This window comes from Anabas testudineus, chromosome 17 (genome assembly GCF_900324465.2).
Source record: "Anabas testudineus chromosome 17, fAnaTes1.2, whole genome shotgun sequence".
In the NCBI taxonomy this organism is placed as follows: Eukaryota; Metazoa; Chordata; class Actinopteri; order Anabantiformes; family Anabantidae; genus Anabas; species Anabas testudineus.
The window spans coordinates 2,661,196-2,681,413 of NC_046626.1; the positions used below are offsets into that span (position 1 = coordinate 2,661,196).

At 38.8% G+C, this 20,218-nt stretch overlaps 1 protein-coding gene across 1 annotated transcript in view; it reads left to right on the top strand.

Annotated features, from left to right (window-relative positions):
* The window catches only part of LOC113171858 (choline transporter-like protein 5-A), a 50,881-nt gene that overhangs the window by 14,686 nt on the left and 15,977 nt on the right, over nucleotides 1-20,218 (top strand). Inside the window, exons 4-11 of the mRNA XM_026374600.1 lie at nucleotides 1,678-1,796; nucleotides 5,334-5,417; nucleotides 12,646-12,719; nucleotides 17,582-17,666; nucleotides 18,602-18,686; nucleotides 19,077-19,205; nucleotides 19,668-19,728; nucleotides 19,988-20,111. Coding sequence (XP_026230385.1) covers nucleotides 1,678-1,796; nucleotides 5,334-5,417; nucleotides 12,646-12,719; nucleotides 17,582-17,666; nucleotides 18,602-18,686; nucleotides 19,077-19,205; nucleotides 19,668-19,728; nucleotides 19,988-20,111 — 761 coding nt within the window. The remainder of the gene's footprint in view (nucleotides 1-1,677; nucleotides 1,797-5,333; nucleotides 5,418-12,645; nucleotides 12,720-17,581; nucleotides 17,667-18,601; nucleotides 18,687-19,076; nucleotides 19,206-19,667; nucleotides 19,729-19,987; nucleotides 20,112-20,218) is intronic.

The window sequence follows — 20,218 nt, forward strand, 5'->3', positions numbered from 1 at the left end:
AAAATGACACTTTCTCTCTTGTACCTCTACCAGAGGGTAGACAGACAGTGGGGGGAAGGTGGGTTTATGCTATAAAAGAGGATGAAAAAGGTAATGAAACATACAAAGCCAGGTATGTAGCAAAGGGGTACACACAGGTTGAAGGACTAGACTACTCCGAGACTTTTTCTCCAACTGCAAGTTTAACATCGCTAAGAATGCTAATGCAGTTAGCGACACAGCATGATTTTAAGTTACACCAGCTAGATGTTAAAGCCGCATATCTACATGCACCCATTGACTACGAAATGTACATGGAACAGCCACAAGGTTTCCATGTGAAGTCAGAGAAAGGGGAGGAACTGGTATGTAAACTGAACAAATCAATTTATGGTCTTAAACAATCCGAAAGAAACTGGAACATGATGCTTCATGAGTTTTTGACTGAGAATGAGTTTGTACAGAGTCAAACAGATAACTGTATCTACACTAAACTGTCAGACAAAGAGAAGGTAATTCTGTTAGTATGGGTGGATGATATAGTTGTAGCGACAAGCAACGAAAAGTGTCTGAGAGAAATCAAAGATAAACTGAAAAATAAGTTTAAAATGAAAGATTTAGGAAAACTCTCATTTTATTGGTATTGACTTTACCCAAACGGAAGATACTGTCAAAATGAACCAATCCAGGTACATTGACAAGATTCTTGAAAGATTTGGCATGTATGACTGTAAAACCAGAGCTACACCCAGTGAAGCAAAATGTGATCTCACTCCAGAAGGAGATCCAACAGACCTGAGGAAATACAGAGAAATGTTGGGCAGTCTCATTTACATTATGAGCTGTACCAGACCAGACATTAGTTGGATTGTGAGTAAATTATCACAATATCTGACAGATCCCAGAGAAAAACACATGACAGCTGTGAAACATGTGTACAGATATTTGAAAGGAACTAAAGACATTGAGTTGTGTTATAAAAGAGGTCTCGACAAACTGGAACTGACTGGTTATTCTGATGCAGATTGGGCTAACGACCCAGATGACAGGAAAAGCATTACAGGTTATTGTTTCAGCTTAAACAAAGGTGGTGCTGTCATTTCATGGAAAACCAAGAAACAACAAACGGTAGCATTGTCAACCTGTGAGGCAGAGTACATGGCCTTGGCAGCCACAATATAGGAGGCTCTTTATGTCACACAGCTATTGAAGGACATGGACTGTAACTTTCAAAACACTCAAAATCTTCGAGGACAATCAAGGAACTATACGTCTGGCAAAGAATCCTGTGAATCGTCAGAGAAGCAAACATGTGGACATAAAATATCATTTAACAAGGTCCACTGTGTTAGAAGGGAAAGTTGTTCTGATTTACTGTCCTACTGAAAACATGGTGGCAGATGTGTTCACAAAATCTGTAACAAGAGTCCAGATTGAGAGGTTCTATACATACATGTTTGGTATATAATATTATGATTGATGTGAGTGACATCATCGAGTGGGGGTGTTAGAGTGCGATGACTGTCACTATAGACGATCTCTGTGTACTCACGTCATTGACTGTTCTGCGAGTTGATTAAAGGAGACGCCCCTCCTTGACCTCTCGATGGTGAGAAGCTGTGCGAGCGGAGCGATGCAAATTGAGACAAGAGCAGGTGTCCATGTGTTTTATTAGCTAGAGGCTAATATATGTGTCAGGGATGTCTACTTCGGCTGAAGGAGAGAGTTCCCGGGCGGCAAGAGAGACAACCGCTGCAAGAGAGCCAACAAGAGGGAATGGTGGAGTTGGTAATGGCTGTGATCGATGAGTGTGAGAGGTGAGAATGACAATTCCAAGATGGCCGTTGGACAGAGGGTGAGGACTGAGAGCACTGAGACACATGACTGGTAAAGGTGGCAAGTTCCAGGTGAGTAGTTGCGAGTTGGCTCAAGCATGAGTGTGAGAGGTGAGAATGACAATTCCAAGATGGCCGTTGGACAGAGGGTGAGGACTGAGAGCACTGAGACACATGACTGGTAAAGGTGGCAAGTTTCAGGTGAGTAGTTGCGAGTTGGCTCAAGCACAATACAAAACAGTTCAAGTCCAAAAACAGATTGACATGAGAAGTTCAGTGTCATAAACAAGTAGGCAGTTCGGACATGAGTAAGCCAAATCCAATAATCCAAATACAGGGAGATAAATACAGTCCTAGGTCATGTAGGGAGAGAGTTCCGACGTTTGAGTCCGTGAGGCTCATAACAGGGGTCGTAAGATGATCCAGGTCATACACAGAGAGGTCCAGAGCATAAATGGAAAAGGACAGAGAAAGGAAGGGGAGCACGAGGGAGAGAACAGGTCAGGGGGGAATTCACTCACGGTACCGGAGAGTAGAGCAGAAGCAGGGACAGGTTCCAGGGCAGGCAGGGTTAGCAATAGGGTGGCAGGTCCGGTCCTGAGTGGAGGAAAAGCATGCGGGGAAGGTCAGGTAGAAAACAGTCACAGTAACAAGGGGACAGGCAGAGGGGGGTTCAGGTCAAGTAGATCCAGGCAACAGGAAGTCAGTCCAAAAGTTAATGCTGGATAGTGTACTTCTCAGGAAACTGTGAGGTCAGACTGTCTGGCAGGGGAGGAAGGTGAGCAGGTCTGTATATGTAGTCTGGGGAAACCAGGTGCAGTCAATCAGGTGAGTGAGGGTAATTAGGGTGGGAGGAGGAAACAGGAAGTTGACCAAATAAGGGCATGGGGGAAAGCCAGGCAGCAAGGAGGATGGAATCGTGACACAAGCTAACCATCTCCTCATCCCTTGTCACACTGATTAGGTGCTGTATGGTGTCAAAAATCACCCCAGCTGGGTTGCGCAAAATGGCACATTTCAAATTACACAAAGCTACAATGTTCTAGCAAATTTACAAGAGTCTGGTCAGATATCAACACTGGCAGTTCAACAGTCTTCACATGAAAGTGCAAGGGAACAGCATTTGAAATGGGAATCAATCGTGTGTCATTTGTCATCAGAATGACTCACACAGGTGTGTCTCTGATGTTCCAATAACTACCAGTGGGCACCCTCCTTTGTTTATTATCAGGACCTCATTTGAGAACTAAGGATTCCCTACCTATCTTGTGGGAATGTCATGAGACCATTCAGGACATCTGTCTCTTTTATGTCCATATCTCCCATAAATATAGCATCTTAGGGCTGGCAAACTTTTCCCACAGACCCTTATCAGTCTTCTACATCAGCCCACAGGGAATCCTCCTGTTCTTGCCCCATCTGAGGGTCTTTCTGCCAACCCCCTAGTTATAAATATATCATCTGTGGGGCAAGCAATGCCGGTGCTGGAGGTGTATGGGGACTACTGAAGCTGGATCAGCAGGAGTCACCACAGCTTACATGTTCTTTTTTCCTTCTGTCAGCTGCTGATGCATCAATTTTCTTATTGCTTCATCATTTGCCTGCCTCTGGTGGAGCAAGTTGGCACAGACCTTAGTCACAGCATCCACCCTAGATCAATAAACTGGTCAAATGGCCAAAAGACCTCCTCCATTTCAAGCTGTTCCAAAATCCTACCCAAAATGGTTTGATATTCCCCATTACCAGCATTATTGCACAAGTCTCTTCCTCACTCACAAGCACCATCCTGAAGGCATGGCAGCTGCTATCCATTGTGAGCCAAGGCACATATTGAATATCACTTTTTCCAGATTGTTGCATCGTTGGATGCTTCAATATAAACTGAAGGTGGAGGAGGTTTTGGTTTAGCTCCCGTCTGGTCATACCTCATGTCTGTTCTATGAGCCACATGGGTTGTAGACACTATGCCAGCATTAGGCTAGAGTAGAACAATCCACCTTGAAGTCCTCTGGCTTTCTTCAGCAGCCTCTGCTCCAACCTCTATTCTTTCAACCTTCTGTTTATGCATCTCACTGCACCCCTGTTCATGTTCTTTATTTGTCTCAGCATCATGCATCATTTTAACAACATTATTGTATATCGCTCTTACAACTCTGAGATCCCTCACAGAAAATTTTAACCTCTGCCACTAAATGTCAGGTAAATCTTATGCCTAATCTAATGTATGTACATTTTCAAAGCTCTGTATTGAGATTTCTTCCACTCACACTGTGACCCTTCTCTTTGTAAAGAGAAGCTCTTAGAGTAATCAGATCTGAGCAGCTAGCTATCACTACCTCACCCTACAGTTAAACTTTCTAATCTATATGGGTTAGTTATTTGCACAAGATCTGCACTACAGAAACACATGCTCTTCTCATGCTCAACTTACTCAACACACAAAAAAATATTTTAGCAGTGTTCAATCCAAGTTGAGTTTCTCACACGGGCCAAATCCTATCCCGACACACAGAAGTTTAGATCTTTGCCTCCACTATCATTTCATCAAATTTAGCAGCTAAATGGGTGCACTAATTTCCCAATAACATAAAGACAACACAGTTTTTGATAGCAGTTAATTATTGGAAACAGTGCTAGTATTAGCAATTATTTATACCCCGCTATTCTGGTTTCCCTCACTTAAGTACTTGGAGGACAACCAATGTAGTATCTGAATTTGACTATTGCATAGAGTTTGTCAAATTTTTGTCAAATAGTGTTACTGACAAATTGGTTCCTACCTGCCTCGTGACTGTTGATTTGTGAACTGAACTTTGAGGATGTTGAGCAAAAGTTAATGTTAAGTCCTGGACACTGGTCCCACAATAAGCCACTTCTGTTATACACTGCATACAAAAAGTTTTCACAGCTCTTAACTTTTTCGACATTTCCAAAACAGAGCAGGGGGGCTGAGGACAAGGAAGGTAAAGGAAGCTGCACAGGTGTAAGGCTATATATTTAGCTATAGTCTCATAAACATCCAGTCACAATAGCAGTTATCAGGTTTTGTTTGTTTAGATTCCTCTTCAAAAATGGAAATTAATGATCTTGTTTCACTGTTGCTCCAACCCTGGCAACAAGTCCAGTGTAACCCTGCCTCTCACCCAATGGTAGCTGGGAAGGGCTAAACAAGGGAAGTGCTTAGGATGATGCATGGTGGGTAAGATTAGGAGGGAGGAATAACAGTGCGGAAGATTTGGTATGTTGTTAATTGTTAGATATAGTGAAAGCAGCTAGAGAAAGATTGCTAGTAATCTCCCCTGGTTAAATGTCACAGCAATACAGCATTTATGCAAAATATCTAGCTGTCACTTTCACAAGAGTAATCTCGGTTCCTTATATGACTGAATGTGATAAATTGAACTGAAGACCTGTCGTACCTAAATTCTTAAGAAGGTGTTTTAGGTTTTACTCCACTCTCTCTTCCTCTACCTCTTCTCTTTCTATTCTTATCTTTGTTGATTTGTTTAGGATTGGCTAAATCAGTTATATAGTTTATTTTGTATTTCTCCCAGGAGAACCACACAAGTTTGATCCTTCCTTCAGAGGTCCTGTCCACAGAAGGTAACCCCTTTCACTTCCTTCTTTGCATTACAAAGCAAAAGGTATAGATATAAAACAGCAGAGATATTGCAGTGATGAGATATTGTAGTGAATGTATCAGGTCCACAATAGCTATTTTTAAAAAACCGTCACTATTGTTGAGTGTTTGTATAAGCTCACAAGTTTACACTTAACTCAACTTTTTGGTCAGTAAAATTGCGTGTCACTTCTGCTGTAAGAGATTCTCACTGGTCACATTATGTTTATATATATATATATATATATATATATATATATATATATATATATATATATATATATATATATATATAATATTAATGTGACTTTATGTTTGACAGTGTAATAAAATATGTTCACAGTAACAGCAAAATAAAGAACAGCTTAATTTTACAGAAAATGTTGAGACATTTAATGTGTCATTGCAACAAGGGAAGAGAAATGAGAATCTCCTTAATTTATCAACTACAGTATAGACACAAAGTTGTTCTGCCTTTTTAAGTCTTTTAAATAAGAGTAAAACAAAACATTTCAAGTGCTGTATTTTTAATAACTACATTTCTCATCACTTCATTTGATGTTTCAGGTTATATTATAGTTTGTCTTATAGTCATAAAACTTTCTATCTAACTTGATCCAGTGATGTAGATTCAGTATTCAAGATTAAAAAAACTTTATTACAATTGTTTTGCTTGGTACAGTGGCTCTCAGTTCAGACAGAAAGAAAATGAACCACAACCACAAAAGATCTACACCAACACAAAAACACAAATACAAAATAAAATCAATAAAAGAATGTCACATCCATGCACATCCATCGACGTATTAATTAGATAGGTCAATAATAGACCAGGGTGGAGTGAAAACATAAATATGACATAAGTAATGATTATGAGGATTGTCCCCCTCCCCATACAGAGGACGGAGGACTTGTAAAGTTTGATGGCCACAGGCAGGTTAGTGGTAACATCACCACCTCCCATGTGGGAGACTAGGGTTCAAATCCCAGCTGTAGTCTACCACCAGTAGGGGTCCTTAGGCAAGACCTACCCTTGTACCCTACTTGTTAGTCGCTTTTTTAATATAATATAATATTTTTTAACTTGAGAACTGCACCCAGTTTAGAGACAAAGACAACTTGTCGTCCCTCTTTGGAGAACTGCTTCGACGGCGTGTTACGGTGTCCGGTCCCGCTCTGTGTCACACTCTGTGGATGTGTTCGTTAGTTCTCTGTATGTGTTATGTGACCAACGGATAAAGCACCAAAGACGACTTGTCATCCCGCTTTGGAGAAAGAAGAAGAAGATGTGTGTGGATGTCTCCATAAGATGTCTTGGTGAGGCAGAGCTTCAGCGGGCCTCCCTTCCTCTTGTGGTGAGTCAGCAACAACCCTCCCCCCATCTGCCCCCACCCCGACGTGTGCCGGTAACGACCGTCGAGCTGTCCACAGGGGGCCAGGTTGTCATTTGACCACACTGCCGGGCTCCTAGGCATGACCAGAAAAGTCAGTAGTCCTAGTGTTAAAAGGAGTTTGGACAGCATCCTCCTCTCAGCTACATGTAGAGGGTCCAGCTCCACCCCCAGAACAGAACCAGCCCTTCTGATTATTTTTTTCAGTCTTAGTGTCTGCCACTGATGTTGGACTGCAGATGGTCCACACCAGTCCACCACTGTCTGGTACTCTGTGATGTCTCCACCCTGAATACATTTTACAACTGCAGAGTCATCAGAGAACTTCTGAAGATGTTAGGATTCTGAGTTGTACCTGAAGTCAGAGTTATACAGGGTGAAGAGTAAGGGAGACAAAACTGTCCCCTGTGGAGCACCTGTGCTACAGACAACAGTGTCAGACACACAGTTCTGCAGGCAAATGTACTGGGGACATTCAGTGAGGTAGTCCATGATCCATCAAATCAGGGTAGTGTCAACTTGCATGTTTTTTGATTTTGGCCCCTGGCAGTGCCGGTTGAATGGTGTTAAAGGCAGTGAAGAAATCTAAAAACATAATCCCCATTAATTCCTGGTGTGACGGACCAAGCAGACAGGCAAAAGGAAACACAGGTGGATTGTCAAAAAAAAAAAGGGTTTATTTATCCAAAAATGTGAAAGGAAAATTACACAACATATTTAAAAATTCTTAGGGCCAATAAAAGAGGTCAACAAGAGAAACCAAACTCAACAAAGTAGACTAGACAAACTTAACTTCAACTGAATTAGACCAACTAACAAAAACCTACTGACCTACCGAAATGAACACACAAGGCAACATATATAATGGCTGATCAGACCATTTGACACACAGGAGGTAACCACAAACAAATAGTACTGGCAAAACTTCAAAACAGTACAACATCACAGTCAGTCTTTTCAGTTGTGAATAATTAAACAATTAATCAAAAATAACTCCCTCCACAAACGAGTAATATTGATATAAATTAACATAGTCCACAACATGCCAACCTAAATTCAATTCAATTCAATTCAATTTTATTTGTAGAGCGCTTTTTACAATTGACATTTTCACAAAGCAGCTTTACACAACCAAAGAACAGTACATGAACAATGAATGTGTATGAATCATGAAATGAGATTGTCCCTGATGAGCAAGCCGAGGGCAATGGTGGCAAGGAAAAACTCCCTGAGAAGGCAACAGGAAGAAACCTTGAGAGGAACCAGACTCAACAGGGAACCCATCCTCATATGGGTGATTACATGCTATGTAGGCAGCAGGCAGTCCAATATAGTAGTTAATGTCTTTAAGTTAATGTGGAGTCCAGTTAGTTAATTGCAGGCAGATTTGTTCCATTCCTGGTCTATCGAGCGTTGAGTCGAGACCTCCGAGAAACAGCTGCCGATGTCCGCCGAGGCCAAGACCGACTTCATAGTAGTGTGTGACCAACTCCAGTCTCCAAACGCATCCCATAGAGCAGACGGTGGATCCGAGCGACGAGATCTCCAGCCAGAAGTTGGGCATCAGGACGAGTCAGACAGGTCCAGAGGGTAGAGGGAGGAATGACGTGTAGCTCGACAGAGAGACCCCTCACCGATGGTAGACCATGGTACAGTCCAATGAGCCTCTTCCTATATAAAGCAGGTCTGTATTCAGGACCGCATCCTTTGCCCCAGCCTGAGATGACGACCAGCAGCAATAGCAGGTTTTGGCAACCTCAGCACTGGTAACACAAAACATAATAATATATATAACATTATTAATATAAATTAACACAGGCAAGAATTGTTAAACATAATTATGAGAGTACAGTAGATAACTAAATGTACGCACTACAAATAGAAGCTAATGTACTGGCAAACACACTAAATAAAATATGTATTAAATGAACTTTGGCTGTTTTCTTTCTTTATTTTCTAAATGTATAAACTTAATCTTTCTAAATATATAAACTTAATATGGTGGTTAAAGTATTGTGACGAGCCTCTGAGTGAACAAGTGTTTTTATTTTTATAAGAACATCAGACAGTGACAGCAGGTCTCAGTTCAGTCTACAGTCACACATTTACTGAAAAACTCCCACCTATTTCTCCCGGGTCCCCTACCCCCCCGGAAGTACACCTGACGTCACTCAACTAGTACACAACTACAACAGGAACAGCAGTATCAAAGAACATATGTGCTTTACCTCCGGGTCGCTACAGTATATATAAATCCAAACCTTCACCTGAGGATAACCCACAGTTCAATTGTGGCAGCAAGTGCGGCCATCACACCTGGGCTTGTCCAGGTGGTTGTAGCTGCGATGGAGCAGATTTACGATGACATCATCCACTCGAAGTTGGGGATGATAAGCATACTGGAGGTCAAGTGAGGGTTTGACCAGGGGTCTGAGGGATTATAAAGGCTTTTGAGAGGGGATCAGCCTCTCAAAAGCCTTCATAATATGTGAGTTCAATCACTGAAGACACTGGGACATGGCTTCTTATACACAGAGACTAATCATGGCTTTTTCCACCCAAGAGGAACCTGCTCCACAGGCTAAGATTGAAAATACAGTATGTTGGAGAACACCTGGGGGCACAGGCTTTTAGCAGCCTTGGGCTAATTCCATCTGGCCCTGCAGCCTGTTGGAGTGAAGCCTGTTAAGCTCTTTCCTCACCTAATCTGCTGAGATGGACAAGTGCTCCAAGATGTCAGTATACTATGACATTACACTGAGCAGGGGTTACAGTTACAATTATACAGTTACAATTTTTGACCACAACCATCTAAGTTTTTTTTACTTCAAGTAAATTAATACCTGGTGCATACAGTGGCAAGAAAAAGTATGTGCACCTTTGGTGGAGTTTTGCATGAATTGGCCATAAAAGGACTTTGTTCTTTTTACCATTGCTTGTGAGTATTATTTATTTATTACTTTGTGATGCACCTTGTTTCGGGTCTTAGTTCTCACAATAATAATTGTAATTGCCAGCTACATTGCACAAATAGAGAGACACACACACATTTTCACAAACACTTAAAAAGCAATATCTCCTCTTTATCTTCTTTAAATTTTAATCTCTCTCACTCTGCCTGGGCACTTTTCCCCTTGTTCAGTATTTTATTATCATCTTGCTCTCACCAGCATAGGAGGCAAAAACAATTAAAGATGAAGAAGAACTGCTGTATTTACAGTAGCAAAGGAAATGCATATGTGCACAAACTTGTTGGTACCCTTCTGTTATAGAAAGAAATTTACTTTTGAGTTGTGGTTTAACAAAATAATAAAAAACAAACAAACAAACAAAAAAACAAAACAAATAAAACTGGCCTGAATAAATATAATGGTACCCTTAACTAAACATTTTGTTGGAAAACCCTTTGAGGCAATCACTGCAATTAAGCAATTTCTGTAACAAAGAGACTTCTACACCTGTCGACAGGTATTTTGATCCACTAATCACAAGCAAACGGCTCGAGCTGTCTCAGGTTTGAAGGATGCCTTTTCCAGACTGCATGTTTCAGTGCTTTCCACAGATGTTGAATAGCATTTAGACCAGGACTCATAGAGGACCACTTAATAACAGTCCAATGTTTTGTTCTTACAAATTAAAACAATTTCCCTCAGGGAGTAATAAAGTGTTTTTAATCTTGAATTTTGAATTTGTATTATCTGTCTCTTTGTCATCAATTTTCCTTTTGCACTCACATCAACCGCTACAGTCAGTCAATCATGCACACACATGGACAAAATTGTTGGTACCCCTCTGGTGGAAAAAAACCCATAACGTTCACTGAAATAACTTGAAACTGGCAAAGTTATAATAAATAAAAAATCACTAAAAATTAACTCAGAATCAGACATAGCTTTTGAGTTGTGGTTTAACAGAAGCATTTAATAAAACTAACTAATGAAACTGGCCTGGACAAAAATGATAAAAACTTTAAAATAATTTAATCTAAAACTAAAGTGTGTCCTGTAATTAGCATCATAGGTTTCTTCATACTTGTAATCAGTCAGTCTATTTGAAGGGTAAAAACTGGTCACTGTGTTGTTTGGTATCATGGTGTGTACCACACTCAACATGAACCACAGAAAGCTAAGGAAAGGGTTGTTTCAGGAGATTAGAAATAAAAATGATAGACAAACATGTTAAAGGTAAAGGCTGTAAGACCATCACCAAGCAGCTTGATGTTCCTGTGAATACAGTAGGCAACCTCCTAGGCTCACTATAAGAGGAAAATTGATTAAATGAAACTGAAGAGACAGAAAATACAAATTGTAACTAGAGAACCCAGAATAACTTCCATTGAGATTAGAGGTGAAATCCAAGGTCAAGTTACATTTGAGTCAGATCAAACCATATATCACTGTTTAAGCCAAAGTAGACTTAATAGAAGATGACAGAGGAGGACTCCACTGATGAAAGCAACTCATAAAAGAAAATTGAACGCATATTGACAAACCAAAAAGCTTCTGGGAGAATGTCTTTTGGACAGATGAGACCAGCCTGGAACTTTTTGGCAAGGTACATCAGCTCCATGTTAATAGATGCAAATATGAAGTATACAACGAAAAGTACACTGTACCTAACCCTAATGTTTTGAACAGATGAGACAAAACTAGAACTTTTTGGCAAGTCACATCAACTCTATGTTCACAGACACAAAAATTAAGCATAGAAAGAAAAGTACACTATACCTACTGTCAAACTGCTCGGTTATGTTCTGGGGCTGTTTTGCTCCATCTGGCACAACGTGTCTTAAATCTGTGGAGGGTACAATGAAATCTCAAGACTTTTAAAGCATTCTGGAGAAAAACGTGATGCTCAGTGTCAGAAAGATGGGTCTTTGTCACAGGTCATAGTCCTCCAACAGGATAATAACCCAAAACCCAGCACCCAAGAATGACGAAGAACAAATCATTGGACTCTTTTGAAGTGGCCCTCTACAAGTCCTGATCTAAATCACATTGAACATCTGTGGAAGGAGCTGAAACATGCCATCTGGAGAAGGCACCCTTCAAACCTGATACAACTGGAGCAGTTTGCTCTTGAGAAGTGGGTCAAAATACCTGTTGTCAGATGCAGAAGTGTGATTGACAGTTACAGAAATTGTGATTGCAGTGATTTCTTCAAAAGATTGTGGACCAAAATATAAAGTTATGGGTACCATAATTTTTGTCCAGACCTGTTTCATAAGTTTGTTTATTAAAATGAAAGCAATGTCTGATTCTGAGTTAATTTTTAGTAAATTTTTTGTTATTACTTTTGTCAGTTTTTCTTTCTTTAACAGAAGGGTACCAACAATTTTGTCCATGTCTGTACACACCACAATACCAAACAACACAGTGACTACTATTCACCCTTTTATGTTTTAAGACACCTGTGATTCTAATTTAAGTATTGATCTTTTCTAGGGATACCATCATTTGTGTCCAGGCCAGATTTGTTGAACCACAACTAAAATGCAATGTCTGATTTTCATAATTTGTAAATTTTTGCCACTTTCAAGTTATTTCAGTGACCAGTGTGAGTTTTCCGTACTTTAAATGAAGAGTATCAACAGTTTTGTCCACGTCTATGTATTATCTATCATGTGTTCTCGTCACAATTACTTATCTAAAATAAATAAATAAATGAATGTTACCTTGTTGTTATCACTATAAAATTCATCCTGACAGAGTTGTGTCTAAAGTGTGTTTACACAGAATAATAATTATGCATCCAGAGGTTATAGACTTGGCTGGCTCTTGGACTAGTGCTGTTTTTAACTGGTTTCTTCTCTGTTCTTTAGAAGCTGCACAGATGTCTTATGTAGTTTGATCTTCATACTTGTCATCTTCTCATATGCAGCACTGGGCATAGTAGGTGAGTTGACATATGTATACACACACACACATACACACACACACACTGACATCCATTAGTCAATCCAAAAAGCAGAAGAATGTGAGTACTGGCCAAAATGTCCTCATGCCCTCCCATGGTGTAAAACCATTGTGTACAAGCCATACATGTAAACAAGTACACAAACACACACATACACTAAATGTGAGAAAAGGTTCTGCTCTTTGTTGTTTGCTCTTTATCATATTTAGCCACACACACATAACAGTTCAATTCAATTAAGTTTGTTTATATAGGGCCAAACCACAACAAAAGTCAAGGGACTTTACAATGGAAGAATATAAAAATATATATTCAGAATATAATAATACAACTATACAATAAATTCTATGGAAAACCCAACAAATTCCACCTGAGAAAGCACTAGGCAACATTTAAAAAACAAAACATCAGAACCAGGCTAAGGTTCTGATGCAGCCACTGGTTTGCATTCGCATACAGACATGGACAAAATTGTTGGTACAGAAAGAAAAAGCTATAATGGTCACTGTAATAATGTGAGAGTGGCAAAAATAATAAAAATGTCATAAAAAATCAACTCATGAAAATCAGACATTGCTTTTGCCATCCAGTTTTGGCCTGGACAAAATTTATTGAAATGTAATGTTTTGTTGCACAACCTTTTGAGGCAATCACTGCAATCGTGCTATTTATGTAACTCTCAATGAGATAGCTGAACCTGTCAACAGGTATTTTAGTCCATTCTTCACGAGCAAACTGCTCTATGACCATGACCTGCGACTAAGACCAAGCTTTCTGACAATGAGCAGCATGTTTTGATCTAGAATGCTTTGATGGTCTTGAGATTTCATTGTACCCTTCAGCAAGGCATCTTCAATTCAGCCTTTCCAAGACAGAAGTTCTCGTCTTCCCAGCCGGACCTTCAATAAAACACAACATCAGCATCAACATAGGGTCTACAGTGATTGTCTCCACTAAGTCTGGCAGAAACCTGGGGGTAATTTTTGATTAACTGAGCTTTACTGACCATATCTCCTCTGTATCAAGGACATGTCGATTTTTAAGGAGTGTGGTACGATTTTTGAGGAGGGATAAGAGAGAGTACACAAGACCATTATTCGTGCAAGTCTTTTACCAAACCAGCACACCCCTTCGTTAGAAACCTATTGGTGATTGGCTGCAGCAGATTGCAGATGCGTTTATGCAACACCCATGACCTGAGTCTTATGTTTTTATGTTGTTCATCCTCACGTGGAATTTGGTGCAAATGTCTTCTTGGACTCAAGGGTAAACTTATGTGGTGGTTAAAAGTTAAAGATTAAGGTCATTGTGCCTGTGTAGATAAGATAAAGAAGAAGATAAATGTTAGGAATACCCGAAAGGAGAGTCAGATAGTCAGATAGATAGAAAGATAGTAAAAGTAGTAAGTAATCATCTGCTGTTGGTTGACTGGAAGAAGCATAAAATATGGTGCAGTAATTCTATAATCTTTTTTTTTTCAGTTGCTTACACACATTGTCAAAACTCTTCACACAGTCAGCAAAACAGAAGTCCACGTCTAGCAAACGGTGAATCACTTGTCATTGTTTTCAAACAAAATGCATTCAGTGGCCTTAGTTAACAAAATCCATGAACTCCTTTCTCAGTCAGAGACCACCCCCTGCAATACACTATACTTTTCTCATACATTTTTTAAATGCTAACATACAGAGTTAAAAGTGCAATTCAATTGATTTCAGTTTATTTATATAGTGCCAAACCACAACAAAAGTCATGTTAAGGCACTTTACTCTCTAAGGTTAAGGACCTTACAGAAAAGAACTGTAGATAGAACTATGTAGAAAACCCAACAATCCCACTTGAGCAACAGACAACTACAAATAGCAAAAAACACTGGGCAAGTCGTTAGGGCCAGTAACTGCATCCTGGAAACGTACAGCTCAAAAAGGACAGGTTGGTGCAGAGAGAAGAGTGGCAGGAAGAGGGAAGGGAATACCAGGAGCTGTGATCTCTGATGAGATAAGGGTCACAATTACTGACCATGTGGTGAATAATGGGCTCTCTTTGAGAGAGGCCGATTGAAGGGTGCATCCAAAATTGCAGAGTACAACAGAATCTATAAATGTAATTGATGCAAATTGCTGCATTACTGTTTCATTTTTGTTACAATATAACATGCAGTATTAAATAATTAAAATTAAAAATAAGTAAAATATCTTATTCAATTCAATTCAATTTTATTTGTATAGCGCCAAATCACTACAGAAGTCATCTCAAAGCACTTTACAATGTAGGGTTTAAGACCTTACAGAGTATAATTGTATAAAAAATGATATTAAAAAAACCCCCAACAATCCCATTTGAGCAAGCATTAGGTAGGAAAAGTACAGAGAGAGAGAGAGAGATAAAGAGGGAAGGAAGCAGAACTACGGGAGAGAGAAGCCACAAAGTTAATGACATGCAATGGTAGCATTTGAATAGATAGAGGAGAGGAGAGGAGAGAGGAGAGGAGCTCAATGTATCAGTAGATACATTGACCAGAAGACTAAGCTATAGCAGCATAACTAAGAGATGGTTCCGAGTCACCTGAACCATCTCTAATAATAAGCCTTATAAAAGGTAAGTTTTAAGTCTGTTCCTAAATGTAGAGAGTGTGTCTGCATCCCGAACCTGAACTGGGAGCTGGTTCCACAGAAGAGGCACTTGATAGCTAAAAGATTTGCCTCCCATTCTACATTTGGAAACTCTAGGAATCACAAGTAAACCTGCACTCTGAGAACTGAGAGTTTTGCTGGGAAAATATGGAACTATGAGGTCTTTAAGATAAGACGGAACTGGATTATTAAGTGCTTTATATGTGAGGAGAAGATTTTTAAATTCAATTCTGGATTTTACAGGGAGCCAGTGAAGAGAAGATAATGTAGAAGAAATAAGATCTCTCTTGCTAATTCCAGTCAGAACTCTGGCTGCAGCTTTTTGGATTAACTGGAGGCGTTTTAAGCAGTGACTGGGACATGCTATCAGTAGTGAATCACAATAGTCCAGTCAAGAAGTAACAAATACATGGACTAGTTTTTCAGCATCACTTTGGGACAGGATGCTCCTAATTTTAGCAATAGTCTTCAGGTGGAAAAAGGCATTTCTAGATATTTTTTTTAAGTAAAGGAGATATCCTGGTCAAAGATAGATCAGTGATTTCTTACAGTGTTGAGGCCAATGCTAAGTCATCTAGGGTAAGATGGGATTAGACATAGTGTATCTGAGATTTTTAGAACCAAACAAAATGACCTCTGTCTTGTCTGAATTTAGGAGAAGGAAATCGAAGGACATCCAGGCTTTTATATCTTTTAAGAATGCTTGAAGTTTGATCAATTCATTCATTTCTTCTGGTTTCATAGATAAATATAGATGGGTATCATCTGCATAGCAATGAAATTTTACTAGGGTTTCCTAGTAAAATTTCCAACGGGGGCATATATAGAGTAAAAAGAATCAGTCCAAGCACAGAACCCTGTAGAACTCCTTAGCTAGCTTTTGTGTGCATGGAAGACTCATCATTAAAATGCACACATTTGAATTTACACCAGCCTAGTGCTCTTCCTTTAACCCTAATGACATGTTCCAGTCTGTGTAATAAAATGTTGATGCAGCACTAAAATTTAAAAAAACGAGCATAGAGTTGTAGAGAATTGTCTGATGCTAATAGAAGATTGTTAGTGACCTATACCAGTGCTGTTTCTGCTGTTTCTGCTCTGCTGTTCCTGTGCAGGTGGTCATATAATTGCTTTGAAACAATCCTTTCAAGAATTTTAGCGATATAAAAGATAATTTGGAACTGGTTTTCTAAAGGACTGATATTGTAGTTGTTGTAAATTTTGTTTATTGTTTTTTTGTTTATTGTTTACCGCACCCCAGCCAGTCAAGGCAGACAGCCAATTAACTTAAGCTTGGTTCTGCTGGAGGTTTCTTCTTCCATGGGGAGTTTTTCCTCTCCACTGTTTGCCTAGTGCTTGCTGAAGTTGTATTTGTTGGATTACCTGTGTTTTTTCTTTCTTATGTGAAGCACTTTGTAACACATGCTTAAAAAGGGCTCTGTAAATAAATGTATTATTATTATAAAAACAAAATGATGCTAAGGATGTCACTGTTTGCTTCCTGACTGAGACTTATAGCAAATTTTATGTAGGAATGAGCTTATTTTCACACATCTATGATCACATGAAAGCTTTTGGAGGTGAGATGAACTGCTTTGATGAAAGGCATACTTAGAATGCAGACTGTGTGTTTGAAAAGAGTTTTGAAAATGTAGCTTCAGTATTGATCAGTGCTTGTTAGCAAGTTAAAATTGTATTATTAATAAACATGCAGGCAGACATGAGTGCACTAAAGGATGCACACACACACACTGTCAAAAAGAACAACATGACTCAACTCCAGCTCTCCAACTACCAAAGATGGATGACACAATTCTCAATGACCTCAGTCATAAATTTTTTTCTCTTCCTTTGTTCTGTGCCACAAACTGCCTCATTTCTTCACTCATTGCATTATTAATTACATCAACAATTTTAGTACAATATATAAGGTTCACTATTATATTTCTGAGAGTGTGTTTTACCAAATGTATTTTACTTTTAAAAATAGTTCTTTTCTCTCCTGCATCAAGTAAACATGTTTCTTCCTTTAATAACCAAATCCTAGTAACAATCTACACAGAAGGGAAACTTCTTTCTAATTTTATGCCAGTAAGTGTACTAAGGAATAATGTGCAAACACGTTAGACATGTACAATAGTGATTTTAGTAAAGCCACTAATTACCTATCTGCTTCCTGTTTCTCTGTTAAATTACGTGTGTTGCCAGCCTGGTTACATGGGGACCCCAGGAAGGTGCTCTATCCAACAGACAGCTATGGTCAGTTTTGTGGTCAGAAAGGGACTTCCAATGAGTAAGTCACTGTTATTACATTTTGATTGGACTTGGATTTTATTTTTCTGGAGCCATTCTGTTGTGTGTTTTGAGTCACTGTCCTGTTGCATCACTCAACTTCTACACAGTTTCAGCTGATGTACAGACATTTACAGTCACATTATTCTAAAGCATCTGTTGATACACTTGGGAATTCATCTTCACCCCAATCATTGCAAGCTGCCCAGGCCCTGACTGCCTTTGAATCTTTGGCTTTCACTCGTGAATTTCTAAAGTCTTTGACATCACTCGCTTGCGCTGTGATGTTTTTATAATTGTTCTCAATAAATCTGACTTAGATGAAGATCACATCACATTTTATAACAAATTAATGCAGAAAACCATAATATTCCAAACGGTTTACATACTTTTTCTTGCCAGTGTTTGTGTAAATGGGATTGTTGGGTTTTCTCTATAATTTTTTGTATAAATATTTTCTGTAAGGTCTTAAACCTTACACTGTAAAGTGCCTTGAGATAACTTCTGTTGTAAATTGGCGCTATACAAATAAAATTGAATTGAAATTGAATTGAATTAAATGGCCTGCCCTTATACGTACTCGAAGCACTCACCAATGGCTGACCTGACTCACCGGGGGCAACTTGGGATTCAGTATCTTGCCCAAGGACACTTTAGCATGTGATATGGCAGCTGGGAATTGAACCACCAGTCCTATGATTGGCAGACAACTGCTCTACCTATTGAGCCACAGCCTCCCACCTGTGTATGACTCTGTGACTTTTAGTTATTCTGCTATAGATTAGTCTGCTGGGGGACCTCTACTGATACACCAAGCTCCTCTCCTCTCGTCTATCAGATGACATCTGTTGTGATTTGGCGCTATTCAAATAAAATTTAATTGAATTGTATGATTTAAAAATGACTTTTAAATAACTAACAGTATTTTTTTTGCAGGCAGAAGCCCATCTTATTCTATTTCAACATCCTAAAATGTACCAGCCCATCTATACTCATCAACCTACAGTGCCCCACAACTCAGGTACCCTGTGAAAATAAATTATGTACAGTATATCTGCTTCCATTACATGACATCAGCTTATCATGAACATTGTTCACCTCTAACACTTTAGAATAAAACACATTTCTTGTAGAGATCAAATTAACTATGCTTTACACTTACAAAGCATGACACCTGCTCATTAACATGGACAAAGTAAAAATGGTCAATAAGAAAAAAAAAGCTTATTTATAGCAGCCTGATATATATATATATATATATATATATATATATATATATATATATATATATATATATATATATATATATATATATTGGCATGCATATTGTTAGTTCAATAATATGTTCATAACAGTAATAACTATCCTAACTTAATTAACAAAGACATTATTGGTGTTGATTTTCTTTCAGATGTGTGTGTCCCAGTGCCCAGACAGGTTTACCACCTACACTGAGGTACAGCTGCAACACAAGCTCAGCAAGAATCACTGGGAATATTATAGACAGTTCTGTAAACCTGGCTTTAATGACCCTGACAAGGTACCATTTCTGATACATGATATACAAATAGATTCAAATGTACTGTACAGTGAATTAAACTTCCATCATCGCTTTCATCATTCTTTTGTACACCACCACGATGGATCTAATATGAATCAATCAAGATGTTCTTAAAATGTGACCATGTACAGTATGAACTACTGGACTTAACTGTACATTTATTATCTAGGAACATTTACACACTGTGTAGTACTTACTTTTGCCATGCAACGTAGTAGGATGTGTAACAGTATAGAGTACAGTATACGATATTATCCAAGTGTCAATTATAGTGACTTCAAGATTGAATTTCTGCATCTTTGCTGATAATGTAAACAGTCTGTAAACTAGAATATTTCCCTAGAGACAATTCAAGAGCCAAATATTTAACAAGACCAAAATATTACAATACGCACACTTATCATTATCAAAATACTTGTGTCTGTCATTTGTTTCTTCTAGCCAATATCTCAGGTTCTACGAGATGAGGATTGTCCCTCCATGATTGTACCTAGTAGACAATGTAAGGATTAGACATCTCTCTTATCACAACCTCTCCACATGACGGCGTGTGACATGTTCTTTGTGCTTTGTAAATGTCATTAGTCAGAGATTTTATGCTGAAAACAACTGAAAGTTATGAAAGTGAAATTGATTCCGGGGATTATAATATTATTATTATATATTATTATCAGCTATAAAAATTTCAGCTCACTCTCACCATTATATTTTTGTATTTACTATACTGTACAAATTTTAAATATTAAATTGTATGTGGTCAGTTCTGCAGAGATGTCTCCCAGATTTCGTCACCCTGAATGGAACTGTGACTGTAGCTAACAGAACAAGGTTTACAGATGTTCTGGAAATGCCACGCAGTGTTACTGAACTCCAACATGCTGCCAAGTAATGTTCTGTCTTCTTTCTTTTTAACATAACTTTTTTTTTTATTTACAGAGATGTATTAGTTTTTTTCATTATCAATAAAAAACTGTACAATTCCAGACAGGGCC